We start from the raw sequence: 26,097 nt of genomic DNA on the forward strand, positions 1-26,097 counted from the left end.
CTGAGCTCAGCTCTCTCTTTTGTTGCACAATTACGGAGGAAGGTCGGAGACACTTTCAAGCCATAATTCAAACTTGACGGGGTTTGAAAAAATTAACTCTTCAGTTTTGTTCACGAGTCTTAACATGCTACATTGCTACGCTTTTCGAATTATTGTCATTGCGCACACAAAGAATGCTGACGGGCTAGAATATTATTGGATCACCAGTTTAATAAGTAATGATTGTAAACCATTAAAACGCTTCATTGATAGAAGATTGGAAAAAATGGTAGAAGCCGACCTCTGGGAAGATCAGCTGAGGTTGGATGAAATGTAGCAATGCACTGAGGCAATACTGACTCTACAACTTCTCACAAAAGACAGATTGAAAATAGCGAACTTATATTTACAGCATTTGTAGTTTTAGATAAATCTTTTGACAGTCTTAACATGGGTAAACTGTTTCAAAATCTGAAGATAGCAAAGACAAAATACAGGGAAAGAAAGATTATCTTCAGTAGGACAGAAACCAAATTGCACTTATAGGAGTCTAAGGACGTGAAAGGGATGGAGTGGTTGAGAAGGAGAAAAGGTAGAGTTGTAGCCTATCCTTGATGTTATGGTGGGCAAGCTGTGGAGGAAACCAAGGAGAAATTTGGAAAGGGATTGAAAGTTCAGAGGAAAGAAATCAGAACTTTGAGTTTTTCCCATGATATTGGCATGGTATCAGAGAAGGTAAAGCACTTGGAAGAAGAGTCGAACGAAATGAATAGTGTCTTGGATAGATGTAATAAGATGAACGTCAAATCAGCAAAAAAACAAGTATTGGAGTGTAGTCTAATAAACTATGTAAAACAATGAGAATGATATTGTGAAATGTGACGAAGTAGTATGCAGTTCTTGCTGTTTGGTTAGTAAAATAACTGATGATGGCCAAAGCAGTGAGGATATAAAATGCAAGTGGAAATAGTAAGAAAAGCATTTTTGAAAGGGAGAAATGTTGTAACATCTAACATATATTTTAAATCTAAGTGAGAGCAATTGTCCGGAATGTAGCTTTGTACGGAAGTGGACAATAAACAGTGCAGACAAGAAGAAAGTAACAGCAGCTCTAGAAACGTGGTGTTACAATAGAATCTGCAAGATTAGAAGGGTAGATTGGACAGTTAGTGAGGGGATAATGGACTGAATCGAAGAGAAAATATGTTTATGGCACAACTTGACTAAAGGAAGTGACTGGTATATAGGACACATCCTGAGGCATCAACACATTTCCAGAATGAAATTCTTACTCTGCAGCGGAGCGGCGATGAACTGAAATTTCGTGGCAGATCAAAACTGTTTGCCCAACCAAGAAACGAAATCGGTACCTATGCCTCTGAACCACCCAATCACGACTCAATACTCGTGCAGGACGTGTCAGGAGACGAGCTTGGGTAGTTCAGTTGGCAGAGCATTTGCTGGCAAAACATAAAGTCCCGAATTTGAGTCTCAGTCCTGGCACATAGTTGTAAGCTGCCAGGAAGTTTCAGATAGTCACTTTGGCTACGGGGGAATATTTGGTGAGTAAATATTATGGAGGGATATTATGGCTCGGCTATAGTAAGCAGGTTCAAGTGGATGTGGGTTGTAGTTATGCGAATATGAAGCGGCCGTCACAGCATAGCCTATTGTGGAGAGTTGCATCAGTCTCCGGACTGAAGACCGTTAAAAAACTGGTGATGTTACTCCTAATTCTAATTGTCAAGTTAAATGGCATATCCGAGGATGATTCAGCCACCTCGTATCATTTATAGTTTTAGACTTTTCATACAGTCATTTTGTTGTAGCTTCCGTGCATTTTGTATTGATTTCATTTGTAAGTGCCTTATAGTGCTACATCCTTTCCTTTTCCTGGACATTATTGCGTATCCTTCTTTCGTTGTTGAAGTAATGTACTTGTGTTACCCAGGGTTTCTTCGCAGTTCGCTTCCTAATACAAATATTTTTCTGTCCTATTTCCGTATTTGTCTTTTCAGAAATGTCCTTCCCCTTTTACCTGAACCGACCTCTGTAACATTCATTATCCCAGACCTATAGTTTCATAGAACTTAAAATGCGCATCATCATTCCTCAATATCCCACTTCTTTATACATTGTATTTCCCTGTGCCTGTTGGCCTTTTCCAAATAAACTGCTTTCTTTTGTGATTCTTGAACAGTTTATTTTCCATAACTGCCTGAAATATATTGCAGAACTCAAAGAATCTTTCTATTCTTCCATTCTTACTGCTGAGCAGTTTTCTGGCATATTTTCCCTAATTTTATTTTCTTGTAATATGTGAAAAGCTTTGACATTTTTTTCATGTGAGGTGCGTCGAGTGAAGAGGACAAAGACAATAAGTGCGATTTATTACCTGTACAGACAATGACTAAAGAAGACAATATACACCCTGCTAACTTACATTTGTCTGGTAAAAGAGAAGACATTGTACCTGTTAAACCTAGTTTACACGACGACACCAGGTTACAGACAACAACGCTACCGGCCACTGCGCATGCGTGCCGCGAGTTTGCGCAACTCGTTGGTGAAACTAAACACTTCCGGCGTGTTCCAATGTTGGCGCCACTAGTTGCATGAGTTTTGAGTTTACGTGTGTCCGTAGAGTGTAGACAAGATGAAATATAAAGTGTGGAACGGAGAATAATGTTCGATTTTTGGATATCTATGCTTCACATAGGTGTTTGTGGATTTCAGTGATGCTGATTACAAAGATAAGCAACATATTGCTGCCGCTGAGACCGTCATGTGCGATCATAACATAGATAGTTTGACAATGTCTGAGCTGCAGGACACTAATTTAATGACTTAGGAGCACATATACATCTGAATTAAGAAAAATACAAGTAAGTGTAATTCTAGCTGTGGCAACTGTCTCGTCTACAAGACTAAAATCCCATTGTTCGAGTTGGCCAACTCTTTGTTACGGAATATTGTTGACAGGAGGGAAGGCTATACAAATTCAAGAAGCTGCATTCTTTATTCAAGATTCATCTATTTAAAACGTCGCTGCAGTGCTTCCCATTCACATATGTTAGAATTTTGAAATATGGCCACTGTACAGATGTACCTTCAAGAGAGTAGTTTGCAAACCATTCTCTTCTTAATGTGGCATGCTTGTAATAATTTTTGTTGTTAATGTTAATAATTATCACTGTTAATGTTAATAATTATTGGAGTTAATGAAATAGCGTCATCACCAACTAAAACCGTAACTTATAGCATGGCGAGTGTTCTCGATTGTAATGCACGCAATGTGATATGTAATATCAGTTCTGGCGAGAGTGCTTCATGCATTACAGTACCTTTATTCCTTATCGCATAATTAACTCTATTTAGAAGAAAGGTGAACAGTTCTGGTGACATTCTACGACAATTAAAAGAACTTCTTGGATCTTCCGTTATAAATTATTTCAGCAGTGATGCTGAGCAATCGAGCTGACGTCTTTTCTTCATCCAGTCAAGGACCGAGACACGTTTCTTAGTTTTTTCTTATGCAGCTATTCCACGCAACAAGCTTTAATTCCATCACAACTCGTGCGACGTGCAGCTGCAAAAACTTCCATTTCAGTCACGACTCAGAGACCCACAAAACGACAAAACTGAAGTGTACATTGGTGTCGTCGTGTCTACACTTATATATGAAACCACTTGCGTGCAACTCATTCCACACAGCTAATGGCGAAACCCAATGTCGTCGTGTAAACTAGGCTTTAGAGTAGTTTCGCTGATCTAGCAAGACGCACTCTTCCTACGTTCCACAGCAAGAGGTCAGAAATAAGTGTAATAATATTAATTTACCTCTTATTTTCAGAATACAAAATGTTATTTGTTACTATTGAAACCACTTTTATTTATAGTAGAATTTCGTCCTTTACTGCAGTTATTAAACGTTTTATTAGTTACTATCTTAGCCTATTGTTGTCCGATACAATCGATACAATAATTTTTAGTAATTAAAGTTCTTCTAGTCAAAATATTATTGAGATAACTATTTTAGATTATGCATTTACCGCAGCATTAAAGTATCTCCATCATTATTTTCTTTTTCTGCGGCAAATTTCGCCGCACTGGGCCACAAATATCTAGTGAATTATTTTTCAATTAGGCATCATTACAGAGAAAGCTGTAACCAAATATGCTTCCTGCAATTAAAATTAACAAACCAGTGTGCTACTAATAAATATATATACATACGAATCCTAAATTTACAACCCCTGAGACCAGAAGAGATAACGTTCATATGTTGTTTATGCTTTGGTGTGCAGCAATGCATTTGCACAATAACGTAACTTCAATAAAAAGAAATAATTGCAATTAGTTATTCAGCGTACTGAAGTGTTAGGTGTAACAAGTCTCTGTTAACATTTTTACATTTTAAAAGAATGTAAGAAGATATATGATAAAAATAATTAATCATTATCTGCTTAAAAGACAAATTCATAAACACGTTACGATTACATTATATACAGATTATTTATTCACGTTTACACACACACACACACACGCACACAAACAAACAATTACACTACCGAATCCGTATTCCCTCGTAACTTATACCTCCGCATCCTTATTCTCTAGTAATTCTGTCTTCCGCTCCTTCCCCAACTACAGTGATCCAGCAACCACGTTTGTTAATTTTTAATTTTTCATCTCCCTTTACATGCTGAGTTCTTCTTAAATGCTCACAAATACTGTCCATCTCTGATTGTGGGACTGCCACCTGTGCGTTAGCTGTTATTGTTCGCTTTGGCTTGCTGTCGATTTTGGTGAGACTAACCCTATCACTGAGCTTTTCAAGGTAACACACTCTGTCCCACATATCCATTCATAAACATCCTACTACCACCGTAACATTTTCTGCTGTCATTGACATTACGACGTATTTTTATTTCTGTTTATCGCTTCGCACTCCTTACTTACGTAGTTCTTTAAGTACCCTCTGCCTCACTCCGTACCATCGCTTACGGAATATAGACGTAGAGTGTTATGAATGCCAGATTTTTTCACACGTAAGCAGCAGATTTACATACTAAATGTGTAAAATGGGGCAGTGGTGGTGATATGACGATGGTGTCGTTTCCGGAATCGAAGCCGGACACGAAGAGTGGCGCGAGCCCCGGTGTGTTTGCGCGCGCGTCAGCTAATCACTTTGACGTAAGGAGATTTGCCGGGCTGCGTCGGTGCAACAGACTTCCAGGCTGCTAACAGGATGCCCTGTCACATCAGGGGCTTCGCCCGTAAAAGGACGCGGACCAGTCTCGGAGCTTGCATTACGTTCGCTCCCATCACCAGTAACCGGCTGTCCAGTGGCGAACTTCTCCTGCTACTCGTAGCGTTTCTACTGTAATCACTTAGAGCGGAAGGTAAGGTGCCAATATCATTTGGACTTCATTAATTTTCTGTGCACTCGCCTGTGAAGATGGTGATGGCCAGAGTCTCTGCAAAACTCATTGTTATGTGCGCATGCTATCTGTCAACCGGTGTTTCAAAAATTGACTCTATGTATTATTGCTATGGCAACGCCTTGAAATAATACTGTCCTCTAGGCCCTGTCCTAGAGTGCTGAGTGCTGATCACTTTAGAGACTTTTTTTTTCCTTTTTGGACAGCTCCCCAGTTGCATAAGTGATGCTTGTTCCTTATCTTTGCATTCCTAAAAAATATAAAAATATGAAAACGTCACTAGGATCCGCAAACATTGTCTTTGCGTTCATATCAACGTAATGCTAAAAACTAAATCACAGAGGTAGCCTAGTTACGGCAGAATACTCGATAACGTGAAGGAGGAAATCTGATAGGTACACGAGATTTTGGTCTCAAAATGTTTTCCTTTATTCCATGATGGGCTTCTATCTATAAGATCAACTTCAGATACGTCTAGCAGAGACCAAAAGTGTATGTCGGCTTATCAGTGACAGCACAGAACAGTATTAGAAGTAGGGTAGCCTTAAAGTACATAGCCTGCAACCAAATGACGTATTTATAAAATGTAAAATGATAGCGTTTCATATTAATTTCCAACATTTCAAGTTCCAAAGACTACTCCAATTTCTTCCAGATAGTAACTGATCTGTGCTAAAGTTTTGTTTTGTGAACAGTTTTGTTTTGTGAACAGTTTTCAAAAAATGTGTGTGAAATCTTATGGGACTTAAATGCTAATGTCATCAGTCCCTAAGCTTACACTCTACTTAAACTAAATTATCGTAAGGACAAACACACACACACATGCCCGAGGGAGGACTCGAACCTCGCCGGGATCAGCCGCACAGTCCATGACTACAGCGCCTAAGACCGCTCGGCTAATCCCGCCCGGCGTGAACAGTTTTGTTTAATAACTTGAATGCCATTGAAATATCTCTGTCTTAACATACACTGACTGTTATACGCTCTATGCTCAATGTTAGTGTTTATTATAGTTGTCAAGTCTTAATGTATAGACTTTTAATAACCCAATGTTTTTGAAAGAATAAAAAAACTTGTGTTACTCCTAAATAATCAGACAGGTTATGGGCCGAGGTGGGCTACTGGGGAATTTAAGGTGAATGAAGGAACACAAGTTGTAAGTTTCGTACATAAATGATGTGTAATTTTTCAAAATGAGCGCATTGTAAATTTCGTATGTGGGCGCAACTTTTGGAGTCAGTTTGTGAAGTTCGACTATGGTTTCGACAAGAGTGATAAGTAATCAAACTGGAATACATCGTAATACAAAGCAAATGCCTGTCTACGTGGTATTCCTGGAACGCTTCACGTTGCTGAAAGTAGATTAGTTAGACCTGTAGAACCTGCGGGAGGTTCTACTGCTTAATTAAATAGATACATACGAACGTATTAAATAATTATCTTAAGGCTGACAGCAGTATTTTAAACGCATTGACTACGAATTCGAAAGAGCAAACATTGCAAAAAATAACGCGTCTTAATGCATCTCGAGAAGAGTGGACAGAATTGTATAAATTATTTGACGGTGTTTCTGAATATAAAATTTACGACCTTTTTTTACAATTTTTTGGATCTGTGAAATATTCTAATGATGATGAATCAACTCAAATACGAAATTTGATAATGTTGGAATGATTTGAAGCAAGATACTGCCAAAGATATAGAATATAATCCAGAATTACCTCATTTGTTTTTCAATTGAAAAATTTTAGGCCAACTACCAGAAGTATTCTTCATTAATATCAGGTTCTATACTTATGATAAAAAGAGACAGGGCTGTTCATAACCTGACAACTCAACTTTTGCATATGTGAAAGATTTGCCGAGGAAAGGAGGAGATTCTTTATCACACGAGGCACTCATAAGCAACTCCCTGAGAAGGCGGATTGCCGCGCGGGATTAGCCGAGCGGTATGAGGCGCTGCAGTCATGGACTGTGCAGCTAGTCCCAGCGGAGGTTCAAGTCCTCCCTCGGGCATGGGTATGTCTGTTCGTCCTTAGGATAATTTAGGTTAAGTAGTGTGTAAGCTTAGGGACTGATGACCTTAGCAGTTAAGTCCCATAAGATTTCACACACACACAAGGCGGATTGCTGATGGTCGGCTACAGAAGTCTCAACTAAGTTATGTGTCGGGAGTTGCTGAAACTCCAAATCGATATATGGTTCTCTTCTCTGAAATTTCTGTTACTGTGTGATCTGAATGTGACACTGGTAGCTGGTTTATAACAAATCATATCACCAATACTAACAATTTTTCCAAGACATTTGAACCATTTTCTAGACACATCCAGTTATATGAGCAGATAGTGTGCAATGTTGTCGCTGATGGCAGGGACACAATAGAAAGGGAAGCAGCACTAAATGGAAACTGGCATAAAATCACTTTGAGTGATTCTGATATGTACCAAAAATTAAAAAGAATCTATTTCCTGTCTTAGTGGCACAAGAGAAAAATCCAAAGAGTGTATTTCTATCCACAACACAAAGGTGTTATTTTAAAACTGGTGAAATCCTAAAAACTAGCTGACAATTGTGCTCCTTTGTTGTTGTTGTGGTCTTCAGTCCTGAGACTGGTTTGATGCAGCTCTCCATGCTACTCTATCCTGTGCAAGCTTCTTCATCTCCCAGTACCTACTGCAACCTACATCCTTCTGAATCTGCTTAGTGTATTCCTTAGTCTCTTGGTCTCCCTCTACGATTTCCCTCCACACTGCCCTCCAATGCTAAATTGGTGATCCCTTGATGCCTCAGAACATGTCCTACCAACCGATCCCTTCTTCTGGTCAAGTTGTGCCACAAGCTCCTCTTCTCCCCAATCCTATTCAATACCTCCTCATTAGTTGTGTGATCTACCCATCTAATCTTCAGCATTCTTCCGTAGCACCACATTTCGAAAGCTTCTATTCTCTTCTTGTCCAAACTATTTATCGTCCATGTTTCACTTCCATACATGGCTACACTCCATACAAATACTTTCAGATATGACTTCCTGACACCTAAATCTATACTCGACTCTTATAACTGCCATCTGGTTTCTGTACAAATTGTAAATAGCCTTTCGCTCCCTGTATTTTACCCCTGTCACCTTTAGAATTTGAAAGAGAGTATTCCAGTCAACATTATCAGAAGCTTGCTCTAATTCTACAAATACTAGAAACCTAGTTTTGCCCTTCCTTAATCTTTTTTCTAAGATAAGTTGTAAGGTCAGTATTGCCTCACGTGTTCCAGTGTTTCTACGGAATCCAAACTGATCTTCCCCCAGGTCGGCTTCTACTAGTTTTTCCATTCGTCTGTAAAGAATTCGCGTTAGTATTTTGCAGCTGTGGCTTATTAAACTGATTGTTCGGTAATTTTCACATCTGTCAACACCTGCTTTCTTTGGGATTGGAATTATTATATTCTTCTTGAATTATTTAATCTATCTGGTAGCTTTTAGTATCTCCAGGGTTCTTCCATGTATGCAACCTTCTTTCATGATTCTTAAACCAAGTGTTAGGTATGATTAAGTTGTGCTCTGTGCAAAATTCTACCAGGCGGCTTCCTCTTTCATTTCTTAGTCCCAGTCCATATTCACCTACTGTGTTTCCTTCTCTCCCTTTTCCTACACTCGAATTCCAGTCACCCATGACTATTAAATTTTCGTCTCCCTTCACTATCTGAATAATTTCTTTTATTTCAATCATACATTTCTTCAATTTCTTCGTCATCTGCAGAGCCAGTTGGCATATAAACTTGTACTACTGTAGTAGGTGTGGGCTTCGTATCTATCTTGGCCACAATAATGCGTTCACTTTGCTGTTTGTAGTAGCTTACCCGCATTCCTATTTTTCTATTCATTATTAAACCTACTCCTGCATTACCCCTACTTGATTTTGTGTTTATAATCCTGTAGTCACCTGACCAGAAGTCTTGTTCCTCCTGCCACCGAACTTCACTAATTCCCACTATATCGAACATTAACCTATCCATTTCCCTTTTTAAATTTTCTAACATACCTGCCCGATTAAGGGATCTGACATTCCACGCTCCGATCCGTAGAACGCCAGTTTTCTTTCTTCTGATAACGACATCCTCTTGAGTAGTCCCCGCCCGGAGATCCGAATGGGGGACTATTTTACCTCCGGAATATTTTACACAAGAGGACGCCATTACATCATACAGTAAAACTGCATGCCCTCGGGAAAAATTACGGCCGTAGTATCCACTTGCTTTCAGCCGTTCGCAGTACCAGCACAGCAAGGCCGTTTTGGTTATTGTTACAAGGACAGATCAGTCAATCATCCAGACTGTTGCCCTTGCAACTACTGAAAAGGCTGCTGCCCCTCTTCAGGAACCACACGTTTGTCTGGCATCTCAACAGATACCCCTCCGTTGTGGTTGTACCTACGGTACGGCTATCTGTATCGCTGAGGCACGCAAGCCTCCCCACCAACGGTAAGGTCCATGGTTCATGGGGGGGGGGGGGGGAGGGGGGGAGGACTATTTAAATTAACGATAAGAAATATTAAACCTCCTATTCCTACAGAAGTAAATGAAATAAGTCGAGTAAACATACTGCATTTGTATCATGAAAGATCTGGACATCAAAATAAACGACATGTTAGTTAATGAAAAGCTTATACGAGCTGAAACACATCACTAATTATGTCATGGACTTAGGGTTTAAGAGAAGTGAAGCAGATCATTGCTATTCTTACAAGATTTTCTTCGCACTCTGTGTTGATGACGGATTGATTGCGGCAACCAATGACAGTGATCTTAAAGAATTTATTGAAGATCTTGAATGAGAATGCAAAATAAACTCAAACTTGGCATCGTATTTTTTAGGGACAGAAATTAGTAGATAGGAAGATGAATCCATTCAAGTCAGTCAGACTCACTAAACCAAGAAGGTTTCGAAGCGCTTTAACATGAGTGATTGCAGAGGCATTATAACTTCATTTATATCAACGACGACGGCATGAAATAGAACCATATCAACACTGAATATCCTTATAAGCAAGCTATTGGAACGTGGAAAACAGTGCAGTCGTTGTCGTAATGCTGAGTTGGAGCGATTTACCTGACGTCCAAAAGGGAAACATCATTGGCTTTTGGGACAAGGATGGAAGCATTTCCGGAACGCCTTAGTTTGTAAACTTGTCACGTATAGCATTGGTGAAAGGGTGCCGTGCATGGCAAAATGGCGCTATTGAAACCGGTGCCGACGCAACTGTGGTGTACCATGGGCCGTAGATCACAGGGGTAAACAACGGCTGCGGAGATATGTACGGGTGAGTCGACGTGCAACTGTTGAGCATCTGACCGACCATATGAACCACGGGGCTACCAACAGTGTCTCCTCAACGACTGTTCAGTGAACGTTGCTCCGTAACAACTTCCCCAGCAGGTGCCTGGTTGAAACATCCATGCTGGCTGCTGTTCATTGGTGACGAAGGCTGGATTCTGCACACCAGCGCCGCAACTGGACGTCCACTGAGGGACGATAGTGGTCTTTTCAGCCGAATGACGTTTTATGCTCATGGCCATTGGCGTGTACGGGATGAAGAGTCTGAAAGCAAACACATTGCAAACAGGAGAGAGCATTGTGGTCTGGGGAATGTTTTCGTGGCAGAGCCTGGGTAATTTCGACATTTTGGTAAGCGCAATGGATCAACACATATGCATCTGTCCCTAGGGAGTATGTTCACCGCTATATTCTGTTTGTACACGTGCATGGTTCGAAGAGCACCAGGCTTAGTCTACCGTATCCCTCTGACCACCAAAATCCCAGTCGAGAATCTGCAAGACCACCTCATCCGGCTGTTCGTCCCAGGGATCCTCAACCGAGAAACCTAGGTCGTCTGGCTTCGACACTAAAGTCGTCATGGCTCTACGTCCCTGTCGGTAACTTCCAGAACCTTACTGACTCCCTTCCTGCATATCTCGGAGTGGTCCGCGCTGCAAAGGGTGGTTACTCAGGCTTTTGACAGGTCGTCAGATTAATGTGAGTGGACAAGGTACTGGCTTTTTTCCACATTTGTAAGAATAGTACAAACGAATTAAAATAAAATTATTTCATCGTGAAAAAATACGACATCAGTACCAAAAATAAATAAAGTCGTTGCAATATCATTAATTACATTTTAAAAAAGTATTAAAAATAAATACTTTAACTGTTTCTGACAGCGGGATGACCGTATCAGAAGCAAAAAATAGCAAATGTGAACACAAAATGAAAATTGAATAGCACAGTGATGTCAATTTTCTTATAAAACTTCAAAGTAATAGTTCATTGCTCTCTGTAGAAAACCTGTGCTGCTTGAAGTCTAGTACGAAGGGACTTTACAGAGTAAGTTTCATATGTCATCGCATGCTAAGACCAAGGCGCAAAAAGCGCGGTGCGTTGTCAGAGGAGAGTACATGTTCAGCTTTTTACCAGCCAGGGTAGCCGAGAGCGCTAATGCGGGTAGGCGCGCTGGCCCCGGATCGAATGCGCCCGGCAGATTAACGATGAGGGTCGGATGTGGTTTTTAGGCGGTTTTCCACATCCCCCTAGGTGAATACCGAGCTGGTCCCCACGTTCCGCCTCAGTTACACGACTCGCAGACATTTGAAAATGTTCGCACTCTTACATGTCTTACACTAGCCGCAAACAGCTAGGTTACACTCATTCTGTCCCGGGGGGTTTAGGGTGGCGGCAGGAAGGGCATCTGGTGACCCACCGCAACTAACACTGCCAAATCAAGAGTAAATACACCGACCCCGCGTTGAAGAGGGACGCAGGCTCCGAGAGAGTAAGTAAGTAAGTACGTGTTCAGCTTTTTCCTGCAAAGACAGTTCTGCGATACGGATAACAGCTGCAATGCACCGTGCGATTGAAATGGCACGGCAACTGGAAACGTACACCGAAGTACAGATTCGCAGTACAGTACGGTCCTACAGGAAAAATTGCACACAGATTCTGGCGGTATTTGGACAAATTCAGTGTGACGTTCAGCTGAAGGGAAAAGGTGCCAACAACATGACGAAAGCCGCACAGATCTTGATTCTGGTAAGGAAGGGAAGCCATCGACGCCGATCGCAAACGACAATGTCCAGGCAATCGAGAAACTGACTGGCAGTAATAGCGCGTTTTCCAAAGGTTCTCGAACTGCTCCGTGACAAAGGAGCGGATATCTATCGTCGAGGAACTGAGTGATTGGCAGAGCGTTCCGACTGCTGATAACGTGATTATGCTGGAAAACAGTGTCATATCTCTCTGTCACTTTAAAGTGTAGTCCAGTATTTAGTTAAAGTTACTTAGCTTTCATAGTAATGTGTAACTTACTTTAAAAGTCCCCTCACAGATTTGGCACACCGTAAAGAAAATTCTTGATGCCTCTCCAAGAAACCTCAAACATAATTGTTATTACCTGCAGTTTTCTGAACTGATGTCGCAGCTTTAAATACAGGGTATTTCAAAAAGGACTTTACAACTTTGAAAATGCAAATAAAACAATTCATAGTACCTACAGAAGTAATTGTAGTGTCACTTTGTAGGGAATTACATCAAGTTTTATCTCGCCTAGTTCGCTAGTGCCGAATCGCACCAGAAGGTTCGCTAGCGGCAGTTCTTTAAAGATGGCTGCCTTCACTGGACCCGAGCGTCCTAGCTATGTGTTTTGGTTTGAAGAATAGAAGTCAGCGACAACAGACCAGCGTAATTTCTGTACCAAGTACGCTAAAGTTCCTCCTAGTAGGCCTAAAATTTATGACTGGCATAAATGTTTTGCAGGTATAGGGTGCTCGGTAATACATGGGAAACCATCAGGTCGACCAAGTACATCTGACTATGTCGTTGAGCGAGTGAGACAATGTTCTGTCAAAAGCCCTATGAAAGACCCGGTGTGAATCCCGCGACCTGCAAATCCCATATACGACTCTTTGGCGTGTGTTGAGAAACCGTTTGCATTCGAAACCGTACAGATTGACCATCGTACAAGACGTAAAAGGCACTGTGAAAATTGCTCTCAAAGACTTCTGTGCGGATATGTTAAATCGATTACGTGAAGATGAACATTTATCGGACAAAATCAATGTTTCTAACGGGTCGATTTTACACTTAAGTGGCAAGGTTAACACACGTAAATGTAGCATTTGGGGCAGTGAAAAATCCAAATCAAACACTGGAACATGTTCATGACAGCCCTAAACTGAGCGTTTTTTGTGCATTGAGCAAGAACAAAGAGTACGGCCCCGTTTTTTCCGCTAGAGAACCATCAACGAGATAGTGCACCTGGATATGTTACAACAATTTATGATACCACAGATCGATGAGGATGACCAAGAACGAAATGTTTACTTCGTGCAAGATGGTCCACCACCCCACTACCTGGCTGACGTCCGGTATTTTCTCAGTGACCGATTTCCAAGTCAATAGATTGGCCGTGATGCGCCATTTGCATGGCGACCACGTTCCCCACACCTGGCACCACTCGATTTTTTTTTATGGGGAGGTATTTGTACCTCCTGTGCCGGCTTCCCTACCTGAACTTAGAGCAAGAATTTACGCCGCCACTGAGCAAGTTGCACCTGTAATGCTAAAGCGAGTTTGAGAAGAAATTGACGTCTGATGGTATGTGTGCGGGATAACCAACGGAAGCCACATACAACATCTTTAGTTTAAGGTAAAAACACTTCGTGTGTTTCCCTACAAAACAACACTAAACTCAGCTCTATATCTTCTTTCAATAAATTGATATGAATTGTAAAGTCCTTTTTGAAACACCCTATATTCCGGTAAATCACATGTCAATATCAAAAATTACATTTTCCTTAGGGGTAAAAACCAGTTATCAAAATTTTAAGATATGGATTAGTTCATATTGAAAGTAACTTGTAAAAGTGTTTTTAAATTTTTCTCAAGAAGATAAAACGTCTCCCTAACAGACTCTTATGGAGATAAATGTGTGAGGCACTTTTTCATAAATACGACAAAATACATTTTAAGTGCTGATAGATAAATGTGGTGTAGAAGTTCAGTAAGTATGTGGACAGGGAAATTACGTAGAACACCTGAAGCATTAAAACCGCCATGGTTCAAATGGCTCTGAGTACTATGGGTCTTAACATCTATGGTCATCAGTCCCCTAGGACTTAGAACTACTTAAACCTAACTAACCTAAGGACAACACACACATACATGCCCGAGGCAGGATTCGAACCTGCGACCGTAGCAGTCACGCGGTTCCGGACTGAGCGACTTATAAAACCGCCATCTCAATGTTTCATGGTAAGTGTCTTCCATAATACTTTTCTTGCCAATTTTCGTCGCTACCTGGTGCAATTCCTAACAGCTACTCTATGTTGCCGCAAACCGCGTTATTGCACTGAAAACAGTATTTTGTCATTGACAACACATTGTAGCGCAAGACGTGTACGTTTGTATAGCAGATAATTGGACATGGCATATGTTACAACACTTCAAAGCGTCATGCGTAATGGACTGTAGCCCACCAACGAGTAATCCATCATTTAGATTAATGTGGATACTCACAAGATAGCACAAACAAATCGGCTCTATCATTCGTCAACACTATCATCACCAACCATTTGACACCCAGCTGCGTAAATGTCTCCTCCAGCCTTCTGCACGTGTTGAGCTCTTCATCCATCTGCTCATCTCCCATTACGTCGTCTTCTGAATCTTTTCTTGTCTTTTGGAATCAGGTAAACAACTTTTTTGGTCTATTATGTCAGTCCAAAATGTTTGGAGACTGAATTTATAAAAAAAAGATAAATATTGAGATTTCGGTTTTAATGCTGCAGGTGTTCTACATAGTTTCCCTACCCACATACACATGCACACACACACACAAAGCACAAAACGTTCATTTAACCTTGCCACATTGTTAAAAAAAAAGTCCGTCTTTGCTATGCTGTTCAACTCGCGCGTCTCAGTGGCTTGAATGCCGCTTATGTCATCAAAGGTTTGACACTTCGTATGGATTTCTGCAATTTGTTGTTTTGTATTAGTTCCGTGTTCAAGTATCGTCACCGGTGATGATTTTTTCCAGAAATGAATTGTCCACCTTTGGCGTTTCACACAAGTCACGGCAGCTGTCCGTGTGTCCTTTATGTTCGGGAATCAGGGTGTGCGGTACAAACTTTGCATACATTTTTTCCTTCATCAAAACATTCTGGAGGATGTCTTGAAGACCTGATCTAGAGATGCTGCTCCAAGGCAATTTGTGACACAATAACGTTGACACACTACGCCCGAACGTCCACTACTTAACACTCTCTGCTCACAACTGACTGACCGAGACGCGCATCTGTTGCTTACCGTTTTAGAGCAAGCTGCCACAGTAGTTACTGCGCTGAAGTCGCTTGTATGCCAGGAATAAAGTCAGTCTAGGAACTTTTTGGGCGGACGGTGTATCTACCGACCATAAGCCTGGCTACAAGTCCCGGTCCACTCCACCTCATTTTCATTACGGACATAACCAAATCGTCTACTACAGTGTCTTCTATGACGCATTTCCTCGTTTTCCTGTGTCGCCTAATGACTTCCATTCTCTACCAATCCATTGTTCACTGACATACTCTCGGTTTTGTATTACAAGTTCACATAAGTGAAAAATTTTAATATTCGTTGAACGTAAAGTACCCTTTCATGCACATTGGACGCTTCAATCTGAAAACCCTTTTTCCTTGCCATAAGCATTCAGAACAATTTTTAATAGTTGGTTAACTTTTTTCCTATTTAGCTGACGAAAATACGAAATCTAATCAACTGATTGCCTTACTTCGTCGTTAATTTGTTCAACTGCACTATTGATATGTATACACTATCTGGTCAAAAGCATACTGACACAGTATTGGAGGATGCAGGGATTATTATATTCTCAGTAGAGAAGCGGTGAAAGCAGACTGAGTCTGTCAGGGGAGCTCATTGACCTCGAACGTAGACTAATCACTAGACATCACCTAAGTAACAAGTCCATCAGGGATATTTCACCCATTTTGAACCTACTCAGGCCAACGGCCTTGCCGCAGTGGTAACATCGGTTCCCGTCAGATCAACGAAGTTAAGCGCTGTCGGGCTGGGCAAGCACTTGGATGGATGAGCATCTGGTCTGCCGAGCGCTGTCGGCAAGCGGGGTGCACTCAGTCCTTGTGAGGCAAACTGAAGAGTTACTTGATTGAGAAGTAGCGGCTCCGGTCTCGGAAACTGACATTCGGCCGCGAGAGCTGACCACATGCCCCTCCATATCAGCGTCCAGTGTGGGCTGAGGACGACACGGCGGCCAGTCGGTACCCATGGGCCTTCGTGGCCTGTGCGGGAGGAGTTCAGTTTTTAGAATCTACTCAAGTCAACTATCCTCTTGCTGCTAATCTCCAATCAGCAGTGAGAGATAGTGCAGAACGTTGCAAGGAGTGCATTACTTGTTCTCATAAGAGAGGCACAGACGCGAAGCAGTTACAATGTACTCGGTATAGAATACATCGATCGTCCCTTGTGGTAGTGAGACGTATTCGACTGGAACCGTGACGACGAATATGCTTGTTCTGACGTTCCTATGCAGCTGAATATCGGGCCACTGTCACAGCTGAATGGCACACTAATCTGGATACTGCACTATACTGCCAGCCGGCGAAATGGAGACTCACAATGAAACACCTGTCAGATGCTGATATCGCTCTCTGAGACTAGTTAAAGGCAGTTCTGTGTTTATCACTGTGAAAGTTAAGCATATGACGGCTTTCACGTCCCTAATATACCCTGCCAGGCATGGTAACGACTCTAAAAACGATCAACGCTAATGCACTCTGGTAGCCATTCTCTCTGTACACAAAGGTGCAACTTTAATCATTTACATGGACGTCGACGGTGTGTACGTGTACGATGTTACGTTAACATATGACTACGTCTCCTGGAAGCTTCACTTTTGCATGGCAGTATAATTACCAGCTTTGAAGCGGCAAGGAGACTGTTGCGACGGAGAATATTAACTCGACGCCTGAGTACAAACAGATCTTGTTTTCTATCTGCATGTTTGAAGTTTTTTCGTGAACGAATGTAGAATGCTCCATCTTAGAGGTGTAAGAAATATCAGCGATGGAGAGTGGAGTATATTTGAGGAGATGAGTCGAGCTAGGTGATCCATATTACACAAACTGTGAAGGCCTAGGCGAAGTTGCAACATTCCCAAACTGGTGAAAAATGGGATTCGTCTTAACGAAAGGTACATGGGCCACCTTAGTTTTACCAATGACGTCGGACTCCCTGTAGTGGACATTAACGACGACAACGAGTGGAGGAACGTAGTAGAGCAACTTTGAAAGTAGGCCTGAATGACAGTCATAACACGGCGAAAATGACACAAAATGCACTATCTCATCCAAAGTATCCGGAAACCTTCGACATCATGACGGCTTAAACTTTGCTGGGGACACTTCCAGTGAAGTGCCTGAATGTCTATGGAGCAATGACGGCCCGTTGCGCATGAAGAGCCGAAACCACAGAAGGCAGTGATGTTGGCCGCTGTGGTCTGGAGCGAAGTCGACGCTCTTACTTACTTACTCCTCGGCTCTACAGCCACATTGCTATAGAAGTAATGCGGAAACGATGTAAGACTGCAATCTTCGGCGCAGATGGAGAGGTTTTTGGACACGAACGGTCTCAAAGGAAGGAAGATTGGTTTGACGAAGAATGTATGAGAAGAATTGAGGAACGTAACATAGCACGAATGAAATTATTGCAGAGAAGAATTCGAGCAAATCTGAATGAATACAGTGAAAGGCGCCGTGTAGCGAAGAGGCTCTGCAGACAGAAGAAAAGAGCACTAGAAAGGAAAGAAACTGGAAGAAATTGAACAGCTATGAAAAGAGAAGCACAGTCGTGAAATACACCAAAAGATAAGAGAAGGAAAGACTGGGTTCTAAGCCAGAACAAATATGTATAGCAACAAAGAAGGGGATTTGACAGGGGAGAGTAATAAAATACTTCCAAGAGTTACTGAACCCAGAAGTAGATGGGTTAGAATGAGGGGGACTCGTTGAGCTAGCTTACTATGGACCAGGCGTTGTAACACCAGAACCTACACTGGGGGAGGTGATGCAAGCCATTAAAGAACTTAAAAAACAATAAGGTGAATGGAGAAGATCACATCCAGGCCGAACTTTTCAAATATGGTGGGTAAACGCTGAGGAACAATTCATAAAATAACACTGAATATCTGGCAAAAGGGGAGAATGCCAAAGGAATGGAAAACAGCTATAATAATGTGCCCCATACATAAAAACGAGACAAATTAAACTACCAGAAATATCGAGGAATCTCCCTACTAAATACTACATATAAAGTTTCCTCCAAGATTCTAACCAACAGGCTTACTCCATATGTGGAAGAGAAATTTGGAGACTATCAGAGAGGCTTAAGAAGAAATAGGTCAACAACTGACCAGATATTCACATTGCGCATACTACTTGAAAAGTGTTACGAACATCAAATTAACATACACCAGCTTTATATCGACTTTAAACAAGCCTATGACAGCATCTCAAGAGTGGCATTGCGGAATGTAATGGAAGAGGCTGGAATTCCTAAGAAGCTCATTAAACTTTCAATAATGACCCTCAGCGAAACCGAACTGTAAAGTAAAAAATACAGGTCGAAATCTCCAGAGAAATGGAAGTGAAGAAGGGACTTAGACAGGGTGACAATATCTCCTAATTGCTATTCAACCTTTGCCTAGAGAAAGTCATAAGTCAGATACAGTTAAATAAAGGAGGAACCTTCTTAAATCGTTCACTACAGTACCTAGCCTACACTGACGATGTTGCATTACTCGCACACAACACTGCAGTGCTAGGCGAAGCCTATCAACAACTGGAGAAAGGTGCAAGGTCACTTGGCCTGACAGTCAATGTCGAAAAGACCAAGTATATGGCAATGACCAACCAACAAAACGCACCAAATCTCAGGATAGCCGACAGGGACTTTGAAAGGGTGAGACACTTCAACTACCTAGGGTCGACTATCACTGAGACAAATGACATTGGCAGTGAGGTGGAAGCCAGAATAGCAGCAGGTAACAGATGCTACTTTGCAGCATTAACCATGCGTAGAAGTTCGCTTCTATCATGAAAATCCAAAATTCTCGTTTACAAAACAGTTATAAGATCAGTTGTTATGTATGGTGCCGAAACGTGGACCATGATGATAAATGAGGAAATTATCCTTACCATATTGAAGAGAAAGGTGCTACGTAAAATATATGGCCCAATACGTGATCAAGAAGGTTCGCGCATTCGTAGGAATGCAGAACTACAACACCTTTTTGAAGAACATGATATTGTCACTGCCATTAAAATAAGAAGACTGAGGTGGGCAGGGCACGTGGTCCGAATGGAAGAAGACAGAGCATGTAAGAGGATTTTTGATGGCAAGGCTGGAGGCAGACGGCGGAGGGGACGCCCCAGAAAGAGATGGGTGGATGGAGCTGAAGAAGTCATGAAAAAGCTGGGTGTCAGAGGATGGAGACAGAAAGCCATGGATCGGATAGAATGGCAGGATATTGTATGCAGGCCAAATTGACCTTCTAAATCCTCCCAAAGGTGTTTCACGAATGCCCACAAATCGTTACTTCACAGATGCTGCTTCATGAAAGGATGCACTGTTTTTTCTTTCTGCATTTAGGTTTTTCGCTACCACACCTTAACCACGAGGAACATCACCATCAGTATCACCAATTCCTCTGTATTTCATTCTTGGAAGGCAACGCTCTCTAGGCATTTGCCAAATCCAAACCCTTTCATCGGATTGCCACAGGATATGCGTAGTTTACCACTCCAAATTACTAGTGTTACTCGTACCCAGTCTTTCACTATCCAGTGGCGGCAGTCTATACACTAACTGAAGCGCAGAGTAGGAATGACTACAGAAATGTGTGAGTTCGACCATTTTTAACTCCCTACGCACTTTCATTGTGCTACAAGGATTGCTGGTAACTCTTTGGTAGTTGTGTGATTCCTATTTTTGATTTCATGCGATTTTTTATTATCACCTTCCGCAATGCTCGACGGACCACGTGCGTGTGGTACATAAGCTCTGCTTGGTCTTGGTTTAGTTATGGTGGTCAATTCCGCATTACCTTGGGGAGTCTAGATATTTTTGATCAGGTAGCGTTTTTCGGAATTTTTATATTCCGTCACGTGTTTATTTCGAGTCGTTAGTTTCCTATCTCAGAGTAGTGATGTTGGTACCGTCTACTGCGTACACGTGAGGGCTATTCGGAGAGTAAGGTTACGAAATGGAAAGCACAGAGAAAATCATAACTGTTTCATCTGCGACCTTTTATACGTAGTCGCCAACTTAGGCATCTGTTGTAGTGTTGTACCAATTTTCAAGTACCCTCATCATACATGGACTGTGCTGCTGGTCCCGGAGGAAGTTTGACTCCTCCTCCAGGCATGAGTGTGTGTGTTTGTCCTTAGGATAATTTAGGTTAAGTAGTGTGTAAGCTTAGGGACTGATGACCATAGCAGTTAAGTCCCATAAGATGTCACACACATTTTTGAACCTCATCATAAAAGGCAACCTCCTGTGCTTACCAACAATTTTCTACGCTGGACTGCAGCTCGTTGTCTGTGCCAAAATGTTATCTTCATAGCCAGCAGATCATTTGAGCAGAAATAAGAATGAGAGGGAGTCAAGTCCAGACTGTATAGTGCGTGATCTAACCCATCGAAGGGGCTGAAGGAGCCTGCTCACTGCACCTGCAGTGTGAGGCCGAGATCTCCTGCAAAGGGGTTACGTTATGTGGGGTTGCATGAAATTAGGCGAAACCTCTCAGCATGCACCCACACTTTTACAGACGTTTTTACGCTCTCACTGTGCGCTCAGAACTGAGAGCAGCGCCATGACACCCATCTATGGGCATTCTAGGGACACTGCTTAACGCATTTGTGCAAAGCTTCAGCGGATTTTCACTGTGGTTTCCATTTCGCGACCGATCGTTCCTTAATTTTAGAATAGCAATCGTAATTTGGACCGTGAACGTCTAGGACTCCCCGTATAGTGGACTTGCCAGTGAGTTCAGCCTTGTCACTGAGCCACACCTCCTGTGTAGGGCCGGCGAGACAGCGCAGCGATGGCTGTGGCGGAGACGGCGTCGTGGCTGCAGCGGACCTCTACCCTGCTCGCCCCTGGACCCTGGCAGTGGGCCTGGCTTTCACCGTGGGCGTGGCTCTTCTCGTCAGAGGTCGCCAGTGCATACGCCGCCTACAACGCCTCTGCCGTCAGCAACTCCACTGACCTCGGTGAGTGCGGCTCTGAGCCAAAGTTGTACGGATTCTGTTTTATCCTGCCCACGCTTGGCTATTGGCCAGGTAAGCAAGCTGCCGCACGTTATCAGCAGAACGGGCAGCCTGCTTCACTCACGTCCAGGCCGAGCTATGCCAAGCAGGCTACAGCAGTCTTACTTGCATGCGCGTCATCCCGCTGTACTACGCTGCGTAGCAGGTTGTACTTCACACTTTCGTTGTAGTTTTATGAACACAGTTCGGAAGTTAATGAAAATACTCAACTATTGCAAGATGAGGCTCAATGAAATATGTGTTCATTTTGAGTCACTATAGGCCAGAAAATTGTGGATTTTATTTGTCCATTTTTTTCCTTTTCGACGTAATTCTCGCTTATTTATTTATTGCGGTATGAACGGTTGTCTCCGCAACTTCACTCTCCTCTGACTAGTACGGACTATTCACAGTTCTAACCATCATCAGGTTCTCTAATACATTTTTTTCTCTAGCAATGAGAACCATCTCTGAAAATCGAGATCCTCTGCACGTAAGAACCTGAAGATCTCTATTACACTCCAACTCCATCTAAAGCAAGTTTTTAAAAATCTAGTCTCTGAAGCCTTAGTGTTTTCCAGCCAAATATTAGTTTTAATTCCTTTCTCCAGGATATGTATGCGAATTCGTTGACTTCATTCTGACAGTAAGTGTCCAAATTCGTTCTTGCTAAATTAAATCCTCCAAATGCATTTTAGCAGACACAAATTTCGTTTCTCATATCATGTCAATCTAAAAAGTATATGTCTGAAAGAAGAAATTTTTCTTTCGTACTAAGATTTCTTCGTACTAGGTTGCATACTTGCAGAATGTGTTATTTAATATCGACTGAGCCAATTTTTTTCTTATTTGAGTTAATGTTTCCCCAAAATTGAGAAAGCTCATATACTGCTAAATGGCTTCAAGTCCTTAGCACGCATTTCTTTGTCTCCTTTCAGAACATTGAAGGAGTGAGGAAACTATTGGTCAAATCTGCAAATGTACTCGAGGTTCCAGAATGAGCGATCAGTAACTGTTTAAACATTTTTAAATTCGTGACATCTAGCGATTTGTCTGAAGCTGCTTATAAACACAAGACAGTTTTTCCCTGCTATACGTGCGCACTGTTTCGGGACTGGAATATATTCACCAGTACTTAAATTTTCCTCAGTCTTCTTTAAGTCTGGTTTGTTCATTTTGCTGCACCCACCGTTATCATAAATGAGTTGCAGTGGAGACTCCTATGCAAACATATACCTTGTTACTCACACTGGATTGATAGCGTAACCTGTTGTCGGTGCAGCAATCTGAAAGGGGCCCCTTGGAGCTTACCAAGGAAACCCAAGTTGCTCTGATTTAACCACTGTGATTCGGTACGCGTGTACTCTTTGAGTCTACGTTGCAGCAGGCTGAGCTGCTTTAATGGTTGCAGTTGAGATAGGGACAGGTGGGTTGGAACGAGGATCTGTACGAGCTCTGCGCAGATAGAACCAACCACTGTTTGCCAGTCTGCTCAAGCACTTCGCACCCTGTAGGTAAGGTCGGTTCATGGCTGGCGGGGGATAATTTTTCGTATTATTTTCACAAGTCTGTCTTGATCACACAGCTATCTTACACTTTATTACCGGTTTCGGCATACTGCCATCCTCAGACGATTAAAATATTCTGATGAAAATCGTCGTCGAGTTAAACATGTGAGTACATGGTAACTACCAAGATTCTCGATGGCATTTCCAAGAGCCCTTCCAATGCGGTGTCTAATTTTATGTGGGCCAATTTTGCATGCTTTTAGTCTTCATCACTAATAAAAAAGCTTTCAGATTATTGTAAAATTCTTCCTTTCGAGGAAGCTGTTTTCTTCAAATTTCTTCCAAGTGTTCGTCTACTTAGTTGTTAGACTGACTATATTTTTTGGGAGAAATTTTTTAATGTGTGTCATCTGTTCTTCTTCAGCTTTAATGGAATTTTGTCAAGACTTGAGGCTGTGAACCTAAATGTGTCAAATATCATCTTCAAATTTTCTATATTCTTGCCAAAATTGGTGTATCTTTCGTTTTTGGGTATCAAGTCTATTTCTTTCATGTCCTACCCAAAACCTTTCGCAGGCAAATGTGAGTTATATCCTGACAAATAACATTGTTGAATGGCTACAAACGTCGGATACTTTAATTTTAAGTTACTCCAGTTGTATTGTGGGCCTACATATTTTCCAGTCAAATGGTCATGCTGACGGACTTTTCCGTTTTTACGAGAATAGCGAAATCCACACAATGAACATCTTTCAGAGCTAGTGTTTTGTTTGTCCTTTAGGTGTTAGTAAGCCCATTTCTTCAATTTCGGAATAAATCATTCCAATTTCTTCAACCTCTTGTTTCATACATTCAACGAACTTTGGGGTGCTTTGGACCTATATAAGCGACTGGGTCTTTGTAGTGTCCATTAATGTACCTGATATATCAAAAAAAATTACTTCGCTTTTTTTATACTTAATTGTGTGTGAAGATTATGAGTTTGTTTGACAGTTGTACCTCTTCAGAAGCAAACGCTAAAAATCTGCTTAAATAACGAACAGGTCCTTCATTTTCTGTTAATAATTTGAAACTTTTATTCATGAGCCTTTTTCCAGTAATTCTGCCTTTCGTGACTTCTTGATTAGACGCTTTTTCGTGTGATCGCCTAATTTTTCCTTCTTTTTGAAGTGGAGTAGACACTTGCCGCAGATAAATTTTGAATGCTACTTTTTCGAGATTTGAATTGAAACAAGACGAGACACATTTTATCCTATAATAGCTTGAGCTCTCACCTTCTTTAAAATATAGTAACTTTTTATGTTTTTTTTTTCTTTTTTGTATTTTGTTATTGCCACTCAGTATCTGTGAATGCAGTCTGAAGGTCGAACTTCATTCTCAAACCTTCATGATCTGTCGTTGACATTTTCCTGCAAACGAGAAAACATTGATGGACACATTAATTTTTGCTCCAGTTTTTGGAATGACATCTACCGCGACTTTAAACTCAAAATTTTGAAGTTTTTCATCACTTCTTTGTACTTACTAACCCTTTGTAGATCTTTCTTTACGGAATATAATACATATTTTATAGCCCACAGAAAACACTTTTGACCATCATCTTTGATGCTGATCCTACCTTTCTTGCCTCATATTTTTTCTAGTAGTTCAATGTATGAAGAGTCTCTTAGTGGAACATATCTATTAATTGACAGTTACAGACCATTTTGGAATAATCTCTTTCATTCGTGATCCTATAGTTCTGTGTCTGAAACCTAAGTTCCATGGTTCTTTCATTTGCTTGCATTTTGTACTCAGAAAAGACGATAAAACTGCCTTTCAGTCCACAAGGCATTTTTAGATGGTCTTTCACAATTTTCACGATTTTTTTCCTCCATGTGTTCAAGAAAACATTTGAATCGACAAAGTTAAGATTGTTTTCAAAATGTAGTCTTTAGCCTGACGTCAAATGTTTTATCGACTAAATGCTGATTATCTGTTGTTCTGTGCCTTTGTCCCCATGGATATTCGTAGAAAATGGGAACGTTTCTTTCAAGGCCTCAATTTCATGACTTTTGAAGAGCTCATCATCATTCTCAGTTTTAGAGTAAGGTAGATTCGCCAATTTTTTAAAATTTGTCTCTGAATATTAACGTGTTTCTTGATAAATGCAATTAAATCGTCTTTTCTTAATCCGATGTATAAAGTAAGTACATCTGTCTTACAAAACATACGGAATTGGTGAACTGTGAACTGCTCCATTTGGTAGTTGTTTAAAGATGGGAAAAATAATAATGACTTTCAAACTAAAATTGGAGATGGTGGTATAGGATAAAAAATGTGTAAATTTAAGAACAAGGTGGCGAGCATTATGTAAAATCCTCACTTTCTTGTATTTCTGTTAATTTTTTATATTTGTGTGTCAGTATGTTTTGATATTTTTTGCTTTATTTCTTCTCCACACTTACACTCCGCTTTTACATATTTCTTACACTCTCCGAGACAGGTTTTCAGCTACTTGTAAGCTTGTCCATAGGTGTTGGATTTAAATAAAAACAGCCAAAATGTTAAATTTATTGACAGTTTATACATTTTGTTGAACATGCGTTTTCACGCTCAGTGACGGCTGAAGCAGCTTAATTTTTAATGGATGAAAGCAGGTTAGTGTGATCATCGAATGACATTTCATACACATGCTTCTTATAATATTCAGATGTGACGTATTTTCCACATACACAAAGCACTCTGCTAAGCTTATTTTTCTTGATAGATTTTAAGACGTTCCTTGCATATATGTTGATGATTACGCTTTGTATAGCCATGTG

The 26,097-nt window shown here is 41.2% G+C and overlaps 1 protein-coding gene across 2 annotated transcripts in view; it reads left to right on the forward strand.

Annotated features, from left to right (window-relative positions):
* The first annotated feature begins 5,300 nt into the window (after positions 1-5,300).
* Positions 5,301-26,097, forward strand: part of LOC126354899 (uncharacterized) — a 147,549-nt gene continuing 126,752 nt past the window's right edge. For both annotated transcript variants that reach the window (XM_050004963.1, XM_050004964.1), the window contains exons 1-2: positions 5,301-5,384; positions 21,560-21,749. In XM_050004963.1, the coding sequence (XP_049860920.1) occupies positions 21,581-21,749 (169 nt within the window). In that variant the 5' untranslated portion in view covers positions 5,301-5,384; positions 21,560-21,580. The remainder of the gene's footprint in view (positions 5,385-21,559; positions 21,750-26,097) is intronic.

The sequence above is a fragment of the Schistocerca gregaria genome, chromosome 3 (genome assembly GCF_023897955.1).
Source record: "Schistocerca gregaria isolate iqSchGreg1 chromosome 3, iqSchGreg1.2, whole genome shotgun sequence".
NCBI classification, from domain to species: domain Eukaryota; kingdom Metazoa; phylum Arthropoda; class Insecta; order Orthoptera; family Acrididae; genus Schistocerca; species Schistocerca gregaria.